At 53.6% G+C, this 19,035-nt stretch overlaps 2 protein-coding genes across 9 annotated transcripts in view; one reads left to right on the top strand and one right to left on the bottom strand.

The window, feature by feature from the left end:
- Window positions 1-5,912, top strand: part of CENPO (centromere protein O) — a 6,751-nt gene extending 839 nt beyond the window's left edge. Inside the window, exons 3-7 of the mRNA XM_085218265.1 lie at window positions 701-870; window positions 1,208-1,319; window positions 2,131-2,390; window positions 2,902-3,073; window positions 4,273-5,912. Coding sequence (XP_085074391.1) covers window positions 701-870; window positions 1,208-1,319; window positions 2,131-2,390; window positions 2,902-3,073; window positions 4,273-4,388 — 830 coding nt within the window. The 3' untranslated portion in view covers window positions 4,389-5,912. The remainder of the gene's footprint in view (window positions 1-700; window positions 871-1,207; window positions 1,320-2,130; window positions 2,391-2,901; window positions 3,074-4,272) is intronic.
- On the bottom strand, window positions 5,632-19,035 carry ADCY3 (adenylate cyclase 3). Of its 8 annotated transcripts, none has more exons than XM_085218253.1 (21): window positions 18,003-19,035; window positions 14,430-14,579; window positions 12,302-12,432; window positions 11,852-11,963; window positions 11,446-11,573; window positions 10,687-10,845; window positions 10,436-10,598; window positions 10,200-10,358; window positions 9,949-10,091; window positions 9,717-9,878; window positions 9,536-9,623; window positions 9,243-9,359; window positions 8,746-9,005; window positions 8,586-8,670; window positions 8,327-8,494; window positions 8,039-8,197; window positions 7,574-7,720; window positions 7,379-7,492; window positions 7,187-7,313; window positions 6,723-7,027; window positions 5,632-6,583 (listed from the first exon to the last, which is right to left on the bottom strand). In XM_085218253.1, exons 1-21 carry the CDS (start codon window positions 18,675-18,677, stop codon window positions 6,401-6,403), a joined length of 3,735 nt encoding a protein of 1,244 aa, XP_085074379.1. In that variant the 5' UTR covers window positions 18,678-19,035; the 3' UTR covers window positions 5,632-6,400. The 8 variants fall into 8 exon arrangements, with proteins under 8 accessions (XP_085074379.1, XP_085074382.1, XP_085074380.1 ...); XM_085218256.1 differs by having other exon boundaries at window positions 6,903-7,027; XM_085218254.1 differs by having other exon boundaries at window positions 8,586-8,667.

Genomic DNA, 19,035 nt, shown 5'->3' with positions numbered 1-19,035 from the left:
CTTATGGTTCTCTCCAACTCCCTGAAAGGCGGTTGTGTTGAGATGGGCATTGTCCTCTGCTCCCAGGTAACAATGGTAGGACCGGGGAAGGTTCAGGTTGGTATTAGGAAACGTTTCTTCTCCAAAGGAGCAGTGATGCAGTGGCACAGCTGCCCAGGGAGGTGGTGAGGTCACCATCCCTGGAGGTTCTCCAGAACTGCATGGATGTGGCACTAAGGGAAGTGGTCAGTGGGCATGGTGGGATGGGTTGGGGTTGAACTTGGAGGTCTTTTCCAACCTGGTTGATTCTATGATTCTGTCCAAGTATGTTCTGTCACAGGAGCTTGGGACCAGGAGTGACACCCTGGCTTGTAATAATTTGTCCCAAATTTAGAGTATAGGCACACTAGACAAGCTACTCTTGGTTAGAAATGAAACTGGAGGTTGCAGATCTGTGCAGGGCTGTGTATTTGGTAGCTTACTCTGCTTCTCAGAATGTTAGCTAGCTAATATGGGAAACGCCTAGTCTTTGTTGTCTACTGGCATTCAGTCTTGGTGTTTAAAATTCTCTAAAGCAGGTCTTTGCCTGTCCTCTGCCCCTGAGGGGTTGCAAATAATTTCTTTAAATATCTATACTGGGCCAATCTTGGTTTGGGTCACACTGTGCAGATGCCTACTAATGACAGCTGGATTTTTGAGCATGTGTTGCTGTTCCTTGCAGGGGTGTTAGGTTATCTGGAAATGCTGGAGGCACAGGCTCATGAGTTAGGCCTGAAGCAAGAAGAGAAGGAGCAGCAAGAAAAGAAGCTCGACAGACTGAAAGCCAGAGTGCAGGAGCTGAGAGCCCGGAGGGATGAGCTTCAGGCTAAAGTGGAGCTGCAGGAGAAGAGGGTGAGAAAGGGCTTGCTGCAGAGATCTGCCAGAGGGTCTCTGGTATACTCCTGCTCTCACAGCATGCCTGGACTTACTGAGATTATTTTATTTTCTCTTTTTAAGTAATGTACAGTTCTGGCATCCCCTGTTCTCAGTACAGTCTTGTCCAGGACTGCTGGATCTTTATGCTTTGAGATTGCATGGCCATTTATGAACTCTTTTTCCCTTCTTCAGCTTAGTGCTGCCTCACATTTCTCAGAGCTGGGTTATTTCTCTGTAGCTCGAGTGTGTTCCCTGCAGGTGACATGTTTGGTGTCATCAATTCCTGACCTGTCTCATCTTTTGGCTTTTGTAGCTTCTTGACAAGGAAGCACTCGTGACAGATCCAGCACGGCCCAGTGCTCAGACTGTTTTGGAGTGGAAAGTGAAGAGCATTAAGGGCATGCTGCAAGTCTTTTACCTCACAGGTAATGCCTCAAGGCATGCGTTCTGCTAATGGCTGCATTTTTGGGGTGCTAAATTTTGAACAATGAATTTGATGTGAAGTGCAATTTCCCTATTAATGTTGATTGTGTTGTGCTTGAAGTCTTCAGTCTGAAAGCACAGGAAGAGCAGTAATGCTGCAATTCTCTGCCTCTCAGGGAAGGCTTCTGGGATTTTGCAGAAACTCTTGCTTACTGAGCTGCATCTTTTGGACTAAGATCTAGATTTTAGAAGCATGTGAATGCCTTAGTTTTAAAATCTTTGGGCATTAGGTTGAATATTGAAGGGTCTGGGTCTTCCAAGCAAGCATAGAATGCCAGCACCCTCTTTTCAGCTATTACTGAGCTTGGTTTAATGTATTACTTTTTTATTTGTTTCCAAAACAAGTCACCTTTGCTCTCTGTTCCAGTCACTGGAAGGACAGTGTGGAAATACAAGTCTTATGTTGGTGAGGTTGGGTTGAGCCCATGAGCCCTTCTGCCATTCTTGGAGCAGTTTTCTTTCACTTGGGGCAGCCTGTTCTGCATTGTGGTAGCCAGGACTGAGTTTGAAGTGCCAGCATAGCTCAGTTAGTGACAATTTAATCTGCTTGAATTTATCCGATGTCCCTTTAAAAAAGTTGCTGTGTTTTATGTCCCTGAACTCTTGCAAGTCCTTAATCCTCCCAGGGACCTTCCCAGGCTGCCATGCTAAGAGCATACAGCCCCTGCAGTCTGTGCTGTCCCAGCAAAACTTCCTTCAGGTGACAAGTTTCTATCAGTGCTCAGTAAAACCTCTCTCTCTGTACCACCCAAGGGATCAGTGGGAAGCTGACCAAGCAGGGAGTGTGTTTCTGCATCAGCACTGCTTATGAAGGCACCTACCTGGATTCCTATTACGTGGACCTCCTCATCAATCCAGAGGTGAAGATTCAACGCCACTCTGTCCCCGTCTTCATCCCACTGGAGCAGATAGCCAAGAAGTACCTGCAGTCAGACATCAGGCGCTTCATGTCCGTCCTGTCGGACCACCTGAATGCTTATGTTGGGCGGAGGCACCAGGCAGACCAGTTGGAGGTACCAGTGGTCACAGCAACGATGCTTGCCCACCTTTTTGCCTTTTATCTACCAAATGTTAATGAGTGTGCAGAGCTCTGGAGTGCTGGGGGAAATCTAAGTGGCTTTGTTTATATGGAGCGCTCACCATTCTGGTTTTCAGAGCACAGCAAATGACTGCATGACTATAAACTCCATGGCCTGTGTCATTAGTATGTGTGTATTTGGATGTCTTGTGGCTTGTTTAAAATACACAGCCAAGTGCAAGGAAAGCTGTCCTCTTCCTCTGAGGTCCCTAAACTGAAGGAGCTGTGCTTTTGTAAAATGCCTCTGGAGGATGTGACTTAAAGATATAAACGAGCACTTGTTTATTTCAGACTTTTCCTCTCAAGCTTTCCTCAAGGTACAGCCACGCCAGGGCATGTCAGCCTGGTGCAGGGGGTGGGGGCACTGTCCTTTGTTAGCTCTCAGCCCCACGCTGATGGACTCCTGCCCTAGCTTTGCCTTTCAGAAATTTTCTTTGTCCCTGCAGGAGCACTTTTCAGACCGCATAGAAGGAACTTTGCAGAGGAACTCTTTGTGTAACTTGCTGGTCTTTAATTACACCGTGTCAAGTGACAGCAAAACCTTTCCATTCAACGTGAGGCTGCTTTATGGCAACCTCTGTTGCAGCCTCCCTACTGAAGCCATCCTTTCTTGTACAGGTAAGTGGGCAGTGCAGGTGTCAGGGTGTGTGGGGAAGGCAGGCCATAGTGCAATGGATGAGTTTTTTTTCTAGTTCAGTTTGGGGACAGAAAGAAGCATGCTGTCATGTTTCTTTGGGAGGAAAGATCTTTTCTGTAGCATGGGGGTTAGTGGCAGGGAAATAAGATCTTATTATCATGAGAAATTTCTTTCAGTGCAATTAGAGAAATGATTAATGTGGACACTGAGGCCTGCTGTTGGAGTGTTTCACACTGTGCAGCCAGGCCCTAATTGGCCATGTTGTACCATTAGGTATGCTGGCACATCCTGCCATACATAGCATAGATGGAGGCAGGAGGGAGATTCACAACCTCTTCCAAAGTGTCAGTGATATTGTGAAATGCTCCTAACAAAGATCTCTGCCTGGAAACCCTTCCTGATACCACTTACTCCCCCATCTTTTGAATGATTCTACCTCCTCCTGGTGTTGTACAGACTGGCTGATACTGAGTGTCTTCTGCAGCCTTAGCAATATGGCGTGGCTTAATCCTGATCTGTGCTGTTTTATGACTAATTACTGCAAATGCCCAACTGAGCCGAAGAGGCATTTTCCCATCTCTTCCTCGTGGTTGTGCAGAGCTGTGGGCCCACCTGAGCCACCTCACATCCCATTCACCTGCCCATGTGGGCTGACTAGGCTGCAAAGCTAGATGGAGCTCTGAGCAGAGCAGCTCGGGCTTGTAATCACTGCCAGCAGTCATGATCTGAGGCCTCCTTCTAGCAGCAGAACCCAGCTGTGACACTCCTTGGGTTGCAGTTAGGCTGCAGAAGGAATTGTGCACTGTGTCAACAGCTCCTCCTTTCCTTTCCTTTTCCCCACAGAAATGGCCCCTTTAGAGGTGAAGTTCTGCCCTTGCTCAAAAACATCAGTGTCTTTTGAGCTGATAAGGCAGCTGGGTGGCTGAGGTGCTCCAACACTGTTGTCCCCTCACGAGCAGCCCTTCAGCTCTAAGTGTTTCTTGAGCTGTTTGTGCTCTCTAGCAGTTCAGTTCCCCTGGGGGAGATGCAGAGTTAGGAAGGAGAAAGAAGGGTTATGAGAAGAAAAACTGTGGCCAGTGAGGAAATTCCCTAGGGGAAAGGGAAGAATGAGAAGCAAATAGTTTTATGCTGGTAAAACTGTGTTGCTCTCCCCACTGATACATCTACTTCTGTCTCCTAGCTGGCACTCTTCCATTGCTAGCAAAGATGGCAGCAGCTCACTCAAACACATTTCGACAGATGGCTCTGCACAAAGCCTTCGACTCTATCATCAATGCTAAAGAAAGCCAGGACTGAGCACCGTAAGCTACCTTGACTCTCCTCAGTAACGCGCCTCTCCTGACTTCTTCTGCCTGTGGGGAATGCTCTCAAAATGCAAATGTTTGCCATGGACTGCGGCACTGCTGCTGGGAACCCCCCAGAGGAGCAATTGGCCCAGTTTAAATCTTGAGAGCAGTATTTCCTTGATGATTTTGGGTGTCTATTGCAGGTAATCTTTCCTCAGCACTCTGCTTCTCGCTTGTCATTTAATTCCTGCTCATGATGCATCACAGTGTTTGGTGCCCTGGAGCTCCACAGTTATGGAGAACGTCTCACAATTAGAAGGAGAAGCTATATTAAAACATATTAAAACATCAACAGAAAACGTTTTGGAACAAGAACCCTACAGCTCACCACTGCACATATTCAGGCGGCAGAACTCAGACAGCAGGGAGCAAGTGGAGTAATCTGTGCCCTCCTTATAACAGCCAGGAACGGACTTCATGTTAAAAACTGGTACAGGCTGGAGGACAACTGGGATTGTTATGGCAGCCACTGAACCTTCCCTGGACAGAGGTGAGGTTTCATTTTGCCAGCAGCAGGCCGTGCCCTCATGTGGGCTGCATTAATTCCCCCAGCACATTAGTACTGAGTTTTCCAGAAGATTTCACACCAGCGGTGGCTTTGGACATCCTGTTTTCTTCCTGTCATGGCAAAACTTTCCTGGCATCCTGTCTTTGTGCTTCCAAGTTTGGATTGGATCTTAAAAGCTTGCTGTACTTTTATGAGCACTCTTTCAATGTGTTAATTTCAGTAACGTAGAACTTTTGCTGTGTTATTTTTAAGAATCTCCTTCTATTGATTTTTTTCTAGACTTATAGCAGGGGTCTGGGACATCAGGATTTTCTCCTGCCCCGTTTTTGTGCCAACACTGCATGTGCAAAATTCATAGTTTGTTTTTAAATTGTTTCTGTAGTTTAAGCTTTGTTCAGATCAACCTTTTTATATATAACCTCTGGTGTTCAGATGTTGCAGCTCCGGTAACAATTCCCTGATGACCCTGGGAATTGAGTAGTGGGGTAGGGATCAAAATCTTGTATCATTCTTTCTGTGATTTCCAGTGTTCTGATACTCTGCAACAGGAGAAAGGAGCAAAAGCCACCAGAGGCATCAATCTCCCCTTTAGGAGCCTCTCCAAACCCAGTATCCCTTCAAAGAGGTGGTGAAGCCCTTCTCAGTATCCCCACAACCCCAGAACACAGCAGACACAGAACCAGGCTTTGAAATTCAACTGCTTTCTATTCAAGAAACTAGTGGCATAATTACACTCTGTGTGCCTCCCTTCTCCCCCTGGCCCTGGCAGTGTCACGCTGAATAACACCGTCCCTTCTCAGCCAGTCCCAGGTCCTCTTTTCCATCAAGCAGTGACAGCAGCTGACCACAGCGTGCACGGGGGGCGAACAGGCACAGTTAAAAATATAAATGTCAATCTGTACTCTTATGTATATATATTTATATATCTGAAATACACAATATTTTGTATTTTTTCTTTTTCTCTGAGCCCAAGGTGGTACTGCACTCTCTCTCCCCGATCTCCTGACTATGTTGTTTGTGACAAGGATGAACTCGGTATGGATTAACGGCAAAGCCCGGATGCTCCTGTGTGTAGGAGAGACGTGTCTTTCCATCCGACCCTGAGTTTGGATCTCCTTGTGCTGAGTGCATGGCAGCTGGGGCCCACAATGCTACTTGGATGCCATACTGCTGCCCACCCTGCAAAGCCTGGGGTGCCTGGGGAAAGGCAGCCCCAGCCCCACACCCACTGAGGGCTGTGAGCTTGTGTGCAGGCACGATGGAGCAAAGGAACTTTCCAGCAGGGATTTGGAAAGGGTTGTGCAAAGGGGTTGATTTCTCAAGTTTGGTTTCAGATCCGGACCTCAGTGGGACAGATGTCCCTGCTGGCTGTGGTGGTGGGCACTGGGCCCCCCTGGCCGCCCCTCTGGGTGCTGGGGAGACGGTGGCTGTGCTGGCTGGCAGGCGCCGGGCCCTCAGGAGCTGTCCACCACCTGATGGGGCAGGGTGACGGATGAGCCGTTGATGAAGGAGCCCTGCTTCTCCCGGCCCTTGAGGAAGAAAGTGAGCAGCTCCCCTTTGCCCTTGACGTAGATGGCCCCACGGCGTACAAAGCGGAAGCCGTACTCCTTCAGGATGAGGTGCGTCTCCTCTACCACCTGCAGGGACAAATGGACATAGTGGGAGGCTGGGGAGACCCTGCCCAGCACACAGCATAGGGAGCACGGACCCCCGTGTGCTGCTTGGGCAACAGGTTTACCCACCCACCAAGCTGCCCATTGTCTTGAGGTGCCCTACTTTTAGCAACGCCTTGTCCCATTCCCAGCTTGGAGGAGCCGTCAACCAGTCCCAGCCCTGCTGAATACTGCTGGCAATGCTTTCCCTTCCCGTGCAAAGCACAGTGCACTTCAAGGGCTGTAAACACTTCTGAATAATTCTCAGTTTGTCCCCTTGGTTGCCCAGGTCGTGCTGTCCCACCTGTATGTTCCCCATCACACCAGTGGACTCCATCCTGCTGGCCACGTTCACTGTGTTGCCCCAGATGTCATAGTGTGGCTTGCGGGCACCAATGACTCCTGCTAGCACAGCTCCCTTGTTCATGCCTGCGCAAGAGCAGGGTGGATGTCACCTCTGTGCTTGGTGACATCCAGATGGGACACCCAGGGTCTGCTCTGGGAGACAGGGCATGAGATCACCCCCGGCCTCATGAGGTCCCACCACTCACAGGGAAGGAGGGGAGAGCCCCATGTTCCCAGACTTGCCTATGCGCAGCATGAAGTTGTTGAAGGACTGGTAGTTGATGTTCATCAGTGTCACCTTCATGGCCAAGGCAAAGTCAGCAAGGTCAGCCAAATGCTGCCAGCGCTCCTTATCCGAGAGAGTCTCCTTCTGCGAGAGCAGTGGGTCAGGAATGCCCCCCTTGCCCACCATCCCCTGCTGCAGGGACCCCTTACCTTGGTGCTGTAGCCGTTGGCGTTGGCATCAGGAGTCACTCCAGACGCAGCCATGTAGGTGCTGCCGATGGTTTTGATTTTGGTGATACACCGGAATTGGGGTTCATCCAGGAGCTGAGCCACGGGAATAGATCTTCAGGCACCTGAGGGCCAAAGCCCTGTGTTGCCCCCATGACCAGCTCCAGCCCAACTCACTGCATCGAAGTCAGAGATGATCTCATTGAGGAACCGCAGGCACTCGATGCCCCCGTTGTTGATACTCTCCTCTGTGTAGAAGTCGGCGAAGTTGGGGAGAGAAGCAAACATGACGCCAATCTCATCGTAGGACTGGCTGTACAGCTCCTGGGGAGAGAGGAAGGACAGTGGCTGTCAGCTGGAGATGTGGCTATCAGATGGAGATGTGCCTGTACCTCCAGCAAGCCCGAAACCTCCAAACCCAACCCTCCTCCATCTGAAAAAATAAGAGTGCTCTGCAGTCCTCCTTTGCAAGGCCAAGAAATCGCCTCCATCCAACCAAAGATGTTTGACTAGAGTCTTTGGCAACCTCTCCAGATACAGAGACCAGGAACAAAAAAAATGGGCTGAATCACTAAATTTAACCGGGACTCTTGGGGATGCTGCTTGTGGGACAGAAGGTCTGTGTTCCTGGGGGCCCCTCACCTCGTCCCGCTTCTTGGAGCCCAAGAAGTGCCGGGCCACATGCTCGGGCAGCATGTTGGTGACAAGGGCCTCGTTCCAGCGCCGCATCTCATAGACCCGCTCCTTCTGGTCGTGGACATCGATCTTCCAGAGGAAGAGCGTCCTGGCCAGCTTTTCCACCTGCAGGCAGGGGGAGATGGATGCAGCAGTGCCTCACCAGCACTAGGAGCATGCCAGCTGGTGTGGGGCTGATCCAGGCTCGGATGGAGGGTATGGGGCATGGTGAAACCGTAATGGGAGACATAAGACCTCATGTGAGGGGCAAATGGGACCTTCATGGGGAAAGCATGGGCTCTGGAGCAACCATGATGCAGCCTGCTCTAAATCTTGTAGGGGAGATGGAGGTACCAACGTAGTCCTAGGCTTCCATGGAGAAGAGCTGGAAGTGGTTCCACAGTTGGGAACCAACCGTGCTTCCTTGGAGCATGCAGAAATCAGGCTCGGGGCTGTAGTAACAACACAGAGGGGAAGGAAGAAAGGGGCCTCCTAAGGGGGTTGAGTCACTCACGTGGCGAGAGAAGTAGTAAAAGCTGAGCATCACGATGAAGATCATGGCTGTCATGGAATACTTGGAAGGGACGAGTGAGGACCTGCTGGGGGATGTGGCAAGGTGTAGGTGGGTGGTGAGCTTGGCCGTGCCCCCTCACCATGCGCCTACCACCCCTTACATGCTCTGCTGGCTGCGGCGGCGGTCGTACTGGTCGAAGATGTGCTCCCAGGCGTAGATGTTGACAGTGCCGGCTGCCCCAGTGATCAGCACCATGAGAGTCAGCTTGACCATGTGGCTGACCTGCACCAGCATGATGGTGGCCACCAGGGCCAGCACGGCGATGTAGCTGTAGTACTTGGGCTGCTCCCAACAGCCGCCTGGCCGTGGTGGCACCACCGTCCCATTGACTGTCCCGCTGTAGTCCTGCTGACAGCTGAGCTGGGGGCATGAGGGCAGGATGAGTACAGGGGGCAGGGAATGATGATGTCCTCTCAAGGGCTGGAGTACTTTGCAGGAGAGAGGAGGATACCCCAACTGCCAAGTGCTAAAATCCTCTCCAGCCTCAGTGCAGCCCTCATTGATTTAATGATTCGCTGTGCATGGGACTGTGCACAATTATGGGCTGTTGGGACATGGAAGGTCAGAGAGGGTTCCTGCACTGGCCCCATATCTCACCATGTCCACAATATCAGCCGTGGTGACAATGATGATGGCAGCCATGGCCCAGGTGTTGCGTGCCCAGCGAGTCCTGTCAATCCAGGTGGAGAAGGCCACGAGCTTTTTGGGGAAGACCTGCCGGGAGAAGACAAGGGACTTCACCCAGGTGGGACACATCACCACGGTGGCCATAGAGAGAACAAATAGTAGCGCAAAATATAGATGGGGAAGGTGTTGGGGGAAAGAGCAGCCCCCAAACCTCACATATCCTCAGTGTGCCCACCCCGTGAGGCTGCCCATCCCGCTCTCACCCGGGGAAAGATGGCAGCCAGTGAGCAGAGGGTAAGGATGAGCAGCAGGATCTCCCCCACCACGAAGGTCACGTAGTTGGCCACCAACCTGTCATAAAAGACCCAGAATGGGACAGACCTGAAGCCCTGCGGGGCTGAAGGCGAGCTGGGGCAATCCATCCCCAACGCCTCCCCACCGTACCAAGGGTCGATGAAGACCTCCACCAAGGCAGTGAAGAAAAGGACAACACAGGAGCAGCTGAAAGCAGCACCGCTCTGCTTCTCCTTCTCCACTGAGTAGCGCGTCTCCATCTCAGGGTCAATGAAGCGCATGGAGAGCCGGAAGGTGCTCTTCCCCTTCAGCCTGCCAGCAACATTGGCCATCAGCACCCAACAGGGCTGGGCTGGGTCGCACTGCCGGCTGGGTGACTCACGCCTGGACAGACTCGCGCTCCAGCAGGGCCTCGTTGAGCAGCTTGTTGAGCTCCTGCTCATTCTGTGACGCATCGATTACCCGCTCAGCCAAGTCCCGTAGCCGCAGCCGGCGCCGTGGGTTGGGGAAGGATGGGTTCACAGCCTGTGCCATGAAGCAAAGCATCAGTGGGAACGCTGAAGCCATTGTGGTGTGATCATCACGGCAGTCCCCAAAGTATGAGCTGAAAGAGGTGCTTCCCACGCACCGTACCTCTCCATCCTCCTCCCCGTTCTCCAGGGTGCCCCTCACCCTGGCATCAGACTCATCAGACTCCTCAGGGCTGGTGCACGCCAAGATGGCACTGCCATTGCGCTCCTTGGTGTTGATGAGCAGCGGGGAGCCTCCATGGGATGAGGTCAGTGACAGCTTCTGCAAGGCCGAGGCGTGGCTCACAATGTGCCAAGGATGCCTGCTGCAGTGGCACCGGTGCCCACGCCACTACTCACCACGCCATTGATGCCATTGCGTAGAGGCTGCTTGGGCACCACGATGAGGTAGGTGACAATGCCCTTCTCCTTCAGGTACTCGCAGCGAGAGCCACCCTCACCTGGCTCCACCTCGAACTCGCCCTTCAAGCAGTCCATGGTGCTCTGTGAGATGTGCACACGCCTGCGGGACACGAGGTGCCATGAACTGGGGCCACCCTATGGCTGTGGGATGGTGACACCACATCTCATCCTCACTAAGAGATGCTCACCCAGGGATGCCACCTGCCTCCATCTTGTTGGCCACGGTGACGTCGGTGGACCACACGTCGTACTGCCAACGCTTCTGGCCCAGCACACCGCCCAGCACCGTCCCGCTGTGCACTCCCACACGCATGTCCACCGCTGTCTTGGTCTTTTCCCGCACGTAACTGGGAGGGTGACATGGGAGTCACTCACTGCCCCTTCTCCTTCTTCTTCCAACCCCAGGGCAATAACACTTTCCTTAATTGAGTGCACTTGGCACAAGAGAGGAGACAGAAAAGGGTAGGGTGGTGTCCTGCCTTGGAGAAGCCCAATGGGGTGACCCTTGTGGGGCACTGGGGAGCCCCTGCCTATATCAGTACCCATCGCTGGGTCCTCTCTGCTTTTTGCCAAATCCCAGGGACACCCTTGGGACAGTGATCAGCACACAATAGACACAATGAGGACATGCTGGAAATGATGACAAGAACACAGTGAGAATGAGGACGAGGACACTATCATTGGCACTGGCACAGGTTGCTGTGGGTGCCCCATTCATGGCAGTGCCCAAGGCCAGGCTGGTTTGGGCTTTGGGCAGGCTGGTCTATGGGAGGTATCCCTGACTACAGGATGGGATTGGAACTGGTTGGGCTTCAAGGTCCCTTCAAACTCGAGGTCTCTTCCAGCCCAAATCATTCTATGATTCTAAGTTATGCTGGAAGCAATGATGAGGACATATTGGGAACAATGACAAGGACACCCTGGGGACAATCCTGAGAAGCTCTTACGAAATGGCCTCCACCATGGCAAGCCCCATCATGATGGAGCAGACAGCATGGTCCTCCCGGTAGTCGGGCAGCCCACAGATGCAGTAATAGCAGTCACCCAGGATCTTGATGCGCAGTTGGTGGTATTTCTGGGGAGAGGGGCATGGTATCAACCCCCTCCCCATGACTGGGCTTCCCCCATCCCTCTCCCAGGCAGGGCTTGCTCCATCCTTCCCCATGCCAAACTCTTCCATGCTCACAAGGGAGACAAATAATCACATTTTCCATTCCCTCCCTGCCTCCCTGAAGATTTGGCCAACTGCAGCCCAGATGGTGGGGGCCTCCACCCTTTCCCCATTCTATTTTTGCCAGTAAAAAAATGGGGCATCTCCAGCCCATCCCCTTGCTGATGAGCGGGGACACTCACAGCTGCCAGCTTGTCGAAGCGGGCGAAGAGCTCGTTGAGGAGCTTCACCAGCTCCTGGGCGCTGCAGGATGAGGAGAGCTGCGTGAAGCCCACGATGTCTGCAAAGAGGATGCTGTGGGGAGCGAGGTGTTACAAATATGCTCCTCACGGGGAGAATTTGCAGCGAGAATTTCTTTTCCCACGACGCAGACATGACTGCGACGATCGGTTCAGCTATGTCCCCAAAGGCTATTTTGGGACGTGGCTGGAAACAAGGCTCTGCAAATCATGTCTGGATCAAAAAGTGGCCCCAAGCCATAGTCTGGCTGGCAGCTGTCCCCTGCTACCCTTTGCTTTAGCCACCACCACCCCCTCCCCCCCCAGTCTCCTTCTAGGGCTTCTCTGGCCCTAAATACAAGAAATTGAGAGATTTTCCCCATTGATCATGGCATGGGTAGGAGCCAGCCCTACCTGACATTCTCGTGGCGGTACATGTACATGGTGTTGAACTGCTGCATCTCCTTCTGGCTCGGGTCCTTCTTCATATCCTTCAGCATCTCATCTGCCACGTGCTTGGGCAGGATGGAGAGCATCAGCCGCTCCTGGGGGACAGGGCAGGAAACTGAGTGTAAGTGCACTGTGCATGTGCTATTCTGAGCAGCCCCCTCTCCATGGGGACAAAGAGCAGCAAAAGTCAGCCCAAAAACCCATGCCAGCACCAGAGGGTCTGCAGCAATGTCTACTAGTGACAGGAGAAGAGGTGATGGCCTCAAGTTGTGGCAGGGGAGGTTCAGGTTGGATGTCAGGAAATATTTATTCTCCAAAAGAGCAGTGATGCAGTGGCACAGCTGCCAAGGGAGGTGGTGGGGTCACCAAACCTGGAGGTGTTCCAGAATCGTGAGGATGTGGCACTGAGGGACGTGGGCAGTGGGCATGGTGGGGTGGTCTGGGGTTGGATTTGGGGATCTTGGAGGTCTTTTCCAACCTGAATGACTCTGATTCTCTGATTTTATGTCCCTGCAAACTGCCCTAGGGATGGGAAAACTACACCATGGAGGATCTCTTGATTTAAAGGCATGGTTTGTTCACATGCCACCCCATAGGGCAGCAGCAGCACTGGCCCCAAGGAGGAGTAAGCCCATGGGGGACATCATACTCCCTGCTTTCCCCACAGCCCTGCAGCTGGAAAGGGGATGCATCCCCCATCTGACTGCACATGAGGATCTGTGCTATGTGTAATTAACACTGTTAATGAAGTAGGTTTTCCCCCTGGGTTTCTGTGCACAATGGGGCTGTTGCTGGAGGAACAGCTCCATGTCCCTGCCTGTGGCTTTCAGAGCTGCCACCATACAGACAGCACACAGTGAGCCCCTGCTGCAAGGAAAGGAGTCAGGGATTTCCTGAGATGTCCACTGGGGCTTGATGCTGAATAACCCTGAATTCACCCAGTCACTTTGCAAGCTTCAAAGCTACTGACCAGCCAATATATGGGGCAGTGCTGGTGGGAAAAAGGCCACAAAGTGCTCCCTGTGATATGGGTGTTGTGCTGGTTCTTCCTCCTACCCCAAGAAGCAGGTGCTGACAGTGGGCTGGACCCAACACGCATCTCTGTTGCCATTGGGAGCAAATTGCTGGCAGCGGATCAACAAGATAAGAGATGGGAGATGGGGAGAGAGGCTCCAGATAAGGTGCTAAAATTAGCTGGGCTTATAACTGGATGCCAGCTGGAGAAAATGAAGCTTTCCAACTGCCTTCTGTCAACACCATACAGGTTCTCCACCCGCTGTTATCACTCCTGTCCCCACAGCAGGATCAGCGCCGTGAGAAGTGAGGTGGCCAAGATCCCAATGGGGACATGGTTGGCTGGGGATGGGGAAATGCTACAGGGCCATGCCTGATGATGGGGACATGGAAACTTCTTGTGTGGCCATGTGTGGGGACAGAGAAATGTTATGTGGCCACACCGGATGATGGGGACGTGACATATGGCCATGCCCAAAGATGGGAACTGTGCACAAGGCAGGGACATACTGCATGGCCATGCCTAAGGACAAGGAGCTGCTATATGACCATGTCTATAGGCAGAGACATTCCAAATGTCTGTGACTGGGCAGGGACCTGCTGTATAGCTGTGATCATGGACACATGCTTGAGGACAAGGACCTGCCACGCGTCCATGTCCAGTGATGGAGACCTGCTGCCTGGCCATGCCTGCGGACCTGCAGCATGGCTCTGCCCAAGGACAATGACATGCCACAGGACATGCCCAAACAAAGGGACATGCCATGTGTCCATGCCTGATGAATGGGACCTACAGCATGGCCATGCCACATGGTTGTGTAATGGGGTAAGGAACTGCCACATGGCCATGCCCAAAGCTGGGGACCTGCCATGTGCTTACACATGAGAACAGGGACCTGCCATGGGGATGGGGACAGCTTGGAGGTGATCATGTCAGAAGCTGTGAGGTCCTGGAAGAGGACAGTTACATGGTGAGTTGGCTAAATCACAATTCCCACCTCTGGTCCTCTTATTCTTGTTGCCAGCCACCTGTGCCCCATCTTGCTGTCCCCATACTGTCCCCAGCCACGGCTCCTACCTGCTGCTGGCTCTGCTCCTCCAGGTTGAGCTTGACCTCAAGGGACTGCCGCGCTTCCAGGAAGGCCTTGCGGTGCTTGCGGTCAGCCATGTAGTAGGACATGGTGCCCACCGTGATGGCACAAAGGTAGATGGCAATGTTGGACAGGATCTGTGGGGATGAGTTGGGGTGAGAAAGCATTCTGATGATGGAAGACATGAAATCAACTCTGGGTGCAAGCCTCTGTGCTACAGCCATGGATAGCTGCTGGGGGGACTCACTTCACTGCCATGAAGCGATGGCTCTGCAGGAGGTCAACAGGAGCCCTCATGGTCCCTGAGGGCTGACTGCCTCATTAAACCTTGCAGAGGTGTTTTGGAAAATGGCAGTGGGTCCACAGGGGCAGGAGCTGCTCTGGGGACAGTTATGCAGGGGCTGAAGTGTAGAAGCTAATGAAAACATGGCCAAACCCTAAAAATGTCCATGCTCCCATCCCTTCAAGCAGCCAAAACCATGGCTATGAGGTGGCAGTATGAAAGGTGGATGTGCACAGGTGCTGCTGGCCATGAAAACCCATTCTGTTTGCTGTGAGCATGGTGCTGGACCTGGCCCATAGGTCAGATCCCATCAATGGGACAATGGAAACAAGAGCAAAAGCCCTTCATGGAAAGTATGCCTGATGATTGAAAGTTGAAAGAATTCAGTTTGTTTAGTCTAGAAAGGCTAAGTGTGGCAGAAAGGACATGATGGCAAGTTGCAGCTCTGCTGAAGGCAGCTCTGAGGATATGGAGAAGCCCTCCCATCCCAGAGCACAGGCCGAGTGACAGCCTATCTCCACTGGGGACTTGCCACCATGCTCAGTGTCCACCTCCTGACCCCTACTCCCCAGCCCTGCATCCCAAAGACCAGCTCTCATGGCTTGTGCCCATCCCCCATCCCTGCAGCTCGGGATTCCCGGGAAGCCCCAGTGTGGCAGCTGGCAAGTGAGAACCATCTGGAGGTGAGCACGGAGAAGAAACCCCCAAACCAGCCGCATCTCTCTATTTTTAAGCAGTTGTCATGACAATGCACCACTCCGCCGAGCTCAGCACTGTTTGGCACACATAGGGTCACTGGGAACCCCGCCTGGATGGAGACATGCCTACCTCAAAACCCCACATCGTGTGGTCATATACCACAGCCAAGCACATCCTTGCACTGTGCCAGGGATGCTCATCTCCCAAACCATCAAAGGTGCTCCAAGGTGAGCTGCAGACCGTGCCATTTTCCTCCGGCCCCACCAGTGTCTTGCAGGCGTGGAGGCCATCCAAACAGGGGATGAGTCAATGTCCCAGCCCAGTGAGTGACAACAAAGCCATGGGCAGGGGATGGAAACCCCATGGTAGGATGAGAGGTAATGGCCTGAAGTTGTCCCAGGGGAGGTTCAGGTTGGATATTAGAAACAATTTATTTTCCAGAAGAGCAGTGATGCAGTGGCACAGATGCCCAGGGAGGTGGTGGGGTCACCATCCTTGGAGGTGTTCAAGAATCATAGAGGTGTGGCACTGATTGATGTGGGCAGTGAGCACACTGGGTGTGAGCTGGGGTTGGACTTGGGCACCACAGAGGTCCCTTCCAACCTTAATGACTCTATGATTCTATGGACTGAGTCCCATGCATCCTGTCTGGCTCACGGCATGGAGAACCACCAAACCCAGAGCCCCAGACCCCCAGACCCATTCAGCCCATGGGCTCATCCTGGACAGCTGAAGCAGGGCAGAAGCTGCTGGCATTTCTCATCAAGCCTCCTGGGCTGCGCCGGTCTGAGCAGCACCTGCTGCTTCATCCTATTAATAGCAGTGCCCTCGGGGAGCCGTACAAACGTCCATAATAATAAAGCATATGATGTTTATTTCTGGACATAATGTTCCTCTTTTGCAGCAAGCAGAGGCTGAGGCATGCGGCGTTGCCAAGGTTTTGCTGGCCCCGGACTCGCCGTGCCACAGCAATGATGAATGCAGGCGCTGCTGGCCGGGGGGATGCCTGCAGAGCCCCCAAATCCGGGCACGTTGTCATCATCTCACTGCAGTGCCAGGAGCAAAGGCAGGAGATGGAGTCCCTGTTGCATGCAGCTCCTTTGGGTTTGCATTTTTTGGATCAGCAGGGAGCAAAACCTGGGAAAGCCACTGCTTGCACAGGTTTCCGTAGCATCTTCTCACGTAACGCACATGTGGAGCGGGCAGTGTGGGTACTTCCAGCAGGATTTTCCACTGTCAACAGCCACTGCTGCACAAGTTTGCAGCTTTGCCTTTTATTTTCCCATCCCCTGAAGAAGGCCGTGCTACTAGCAGGCCTGGAAACGCTGTGTGTGCTGCCTGCTGGAGCACCCAAGATGGATGGGCCATGGGGGACATGAGTCGGGCTTGGGTCACCCTTCTGCTGCAAAACCCATTGCTCTGGGGCAGTGACAACACTGTCTAGCTGCTCCAGGCAAGAATTTCCCAGGAAATACTGAAGCTGAGGCGATGGGCCAAGAACCACTCTACCCCTGCATCCCCATCGTTTACTGCCATGCACAAAATGGTGGCCCATCCCTATAGCAGCATTTGAGCTTGGGGATGCTGTTTCTCTACGATTTCTTTGGCAGAAAATCATCCCCAAAGCATCCCCAAGCACGGGGCTGAGCAGCCTCGCACCAGAGCTCCAGCACTGGGGGGGTCGATGGTCCCAGCCCCATGGTGGGGTGGCTGCAGGGCTGATGGCTGTGGGGCTGGTGCCTGCTTGGGACCATTTAGTTCTCCAGCTACATCCTCCTGGGAATCCTCTGGTGGCTGTTTGTGAGCCTGGAGGAAGGCCCACGCTGGGCTGTTGCCAAGCTTTGGTTAAAAATGGCCTCTTAAAGCCATTTTTGTAATTTAAGGGGAAATCAGCACAAGTGGAGCCCCTTAGCAGGGAGGATGGGGATGCCCTCAGCCCACTGTGCCTCACTTTCCCCAGCAGCTAAAGCACAGCCCATTTGTCTATACACCCTCGGTGGCTCTTGGGGTCAAATCTATAGCTTTGAGGTCGGGTCTGTGGCATGGATGCCATGGGGGTGTTTTAGGGGAGCACCCCGCAGCCAACAAACACCACCATCAGCTCAGAGTGCCCAGATCAAAGCAACTCTAGGGTCAAAGCACAGAGATGGACATGAACGCGGGGTTAAGCCACGGGAACACAGTTGGCTTCTAACTAGGGACAGGATGAGAAGTAATGGCCTCGTTGTTGTTGTGCCAGGGGAGGTTTGGGTTAGGAATTAGGGAAAGAGTGCTGAGGTATCGAAACAGGGAGGTGGTGCAGTCACCGCCCCTGGAGGTGCTGAAGAACTGTGGGGATGTGGCACAGAGGGACACGGCCAGTGGGCACGATGGGGGGTTTGGGGTTGGGTTTGGAGATCTCAGAAGCCTTTTCCAACCTGAATGATTCTTTGTGACTGAGTGCGGTGGTAACGGCTTGATGGTTGGACTTGGTGATTGTAGAGGCCTTTCGCAAGCTTAATGATTTGATGATTACATGATTTGCCCTACGCCACCCCCGGGTCCCCGCATCCCCCTTCCTGTCCCCGTGTCCCCGTACCTGTCTCAGCAGCGTGCCCTCATCCAGGGCATCCTGCCTCTGTTGGGCGACGGTGACGCCAAGCACCAGCGTGTGGACGCCGCAGGACACGGCGGTGATGAGCACGATGGGCGCCAGGCGCAGCGGCAACGTGATGAAGAAGGAGAAGACGAAGAAGGCCTGCCAGCCCACCGTGTCGCTGGCCTCGGGCGAACGCGAGAAGTTGAGGCCCAAGTAACAGAAGATCTGGGCCAAGATGAGGACCCAGAGGACGTAGGGCAGGAAGCGACGGGCGGCGCGCTCGGGTAGCAGCCTGTATTTGCAGAGGGCAAAAAGCAACACGTGGGCGGCCAAGCCGGTCCCCGCTGCCAACGCCGGGGCCAACTTGTCGGCGGCGTAGACCGTGGTACACATGAGGAGGACGTAGCAATCGAAGAGGGCTGCGAAGACCACCAGCACCAGGAGGGTCTCGTGGCGTTGCCGACGGAAGTAGGTCTGGTAGAGGTTCTCCAGGGACTCGGGTGCGAAGGTGAGGCGCATGAAGCGGGGCAGGCAGAGGCACGGCCCCGAGCTGCGCACCGTCACCTCGTGGGTCCGGCCCACGGCGTGCTCGGGGTCCGACGGCAGGCTCACCGAGTAGTCGGCGGAGTACTCGGCCGAGTACTCGGGCTCCGAGAAATCCCTGTTCCTCGGCATCGCGATGCTTTTCCCACTCCGATCCCGGAGAAACGATGCTCAGCGGGGCATCGCCCTCAGCATCCCCGTTCGGCGGAGCTTCGCGCTCGCTCTCCTTTCCGGGAGCCGTTCTCTCCGGTCTCTCCTCGCGCAGAAGAGCGGCCGGAGGAGGCGATGGGGATTATAAATAGCGAAGGCCGGGAGTCGTGCCGAGCCGGCCTGCCCAGCCCCTGCGCACTGCCTGGCTGCGAGCGGAGCGACGCGGAGAGGAAAAATGTCGCGATGCCTCCTTCCCTCCTTCCCTGCCCCTCCTTCGAGGGCAGCCGGCTTCGGGGGCGACCCCGGCGCTGCCCCGGCCCCTCCGCTCCGCTCCCTCCCT

Source organism: Meleagris gallopavo, chromosome 2 (assembly GCF_905368555.1).
Source record: "Meleagris gallopavo chromosome 2, MGAL_WU_HG_1.1, whole genome shotgun sequence".
Lineage (NCBI taxonomy): Eukaryota > Metazoa > Chordata > Aves > Galliformes > Phasianidae > Meleagris > Meleagris gallopavo.
Note: the sequence above shows the minus strand (reverse complement) of the source record. Positions and strands in the feature narration are given on the sequence as shown.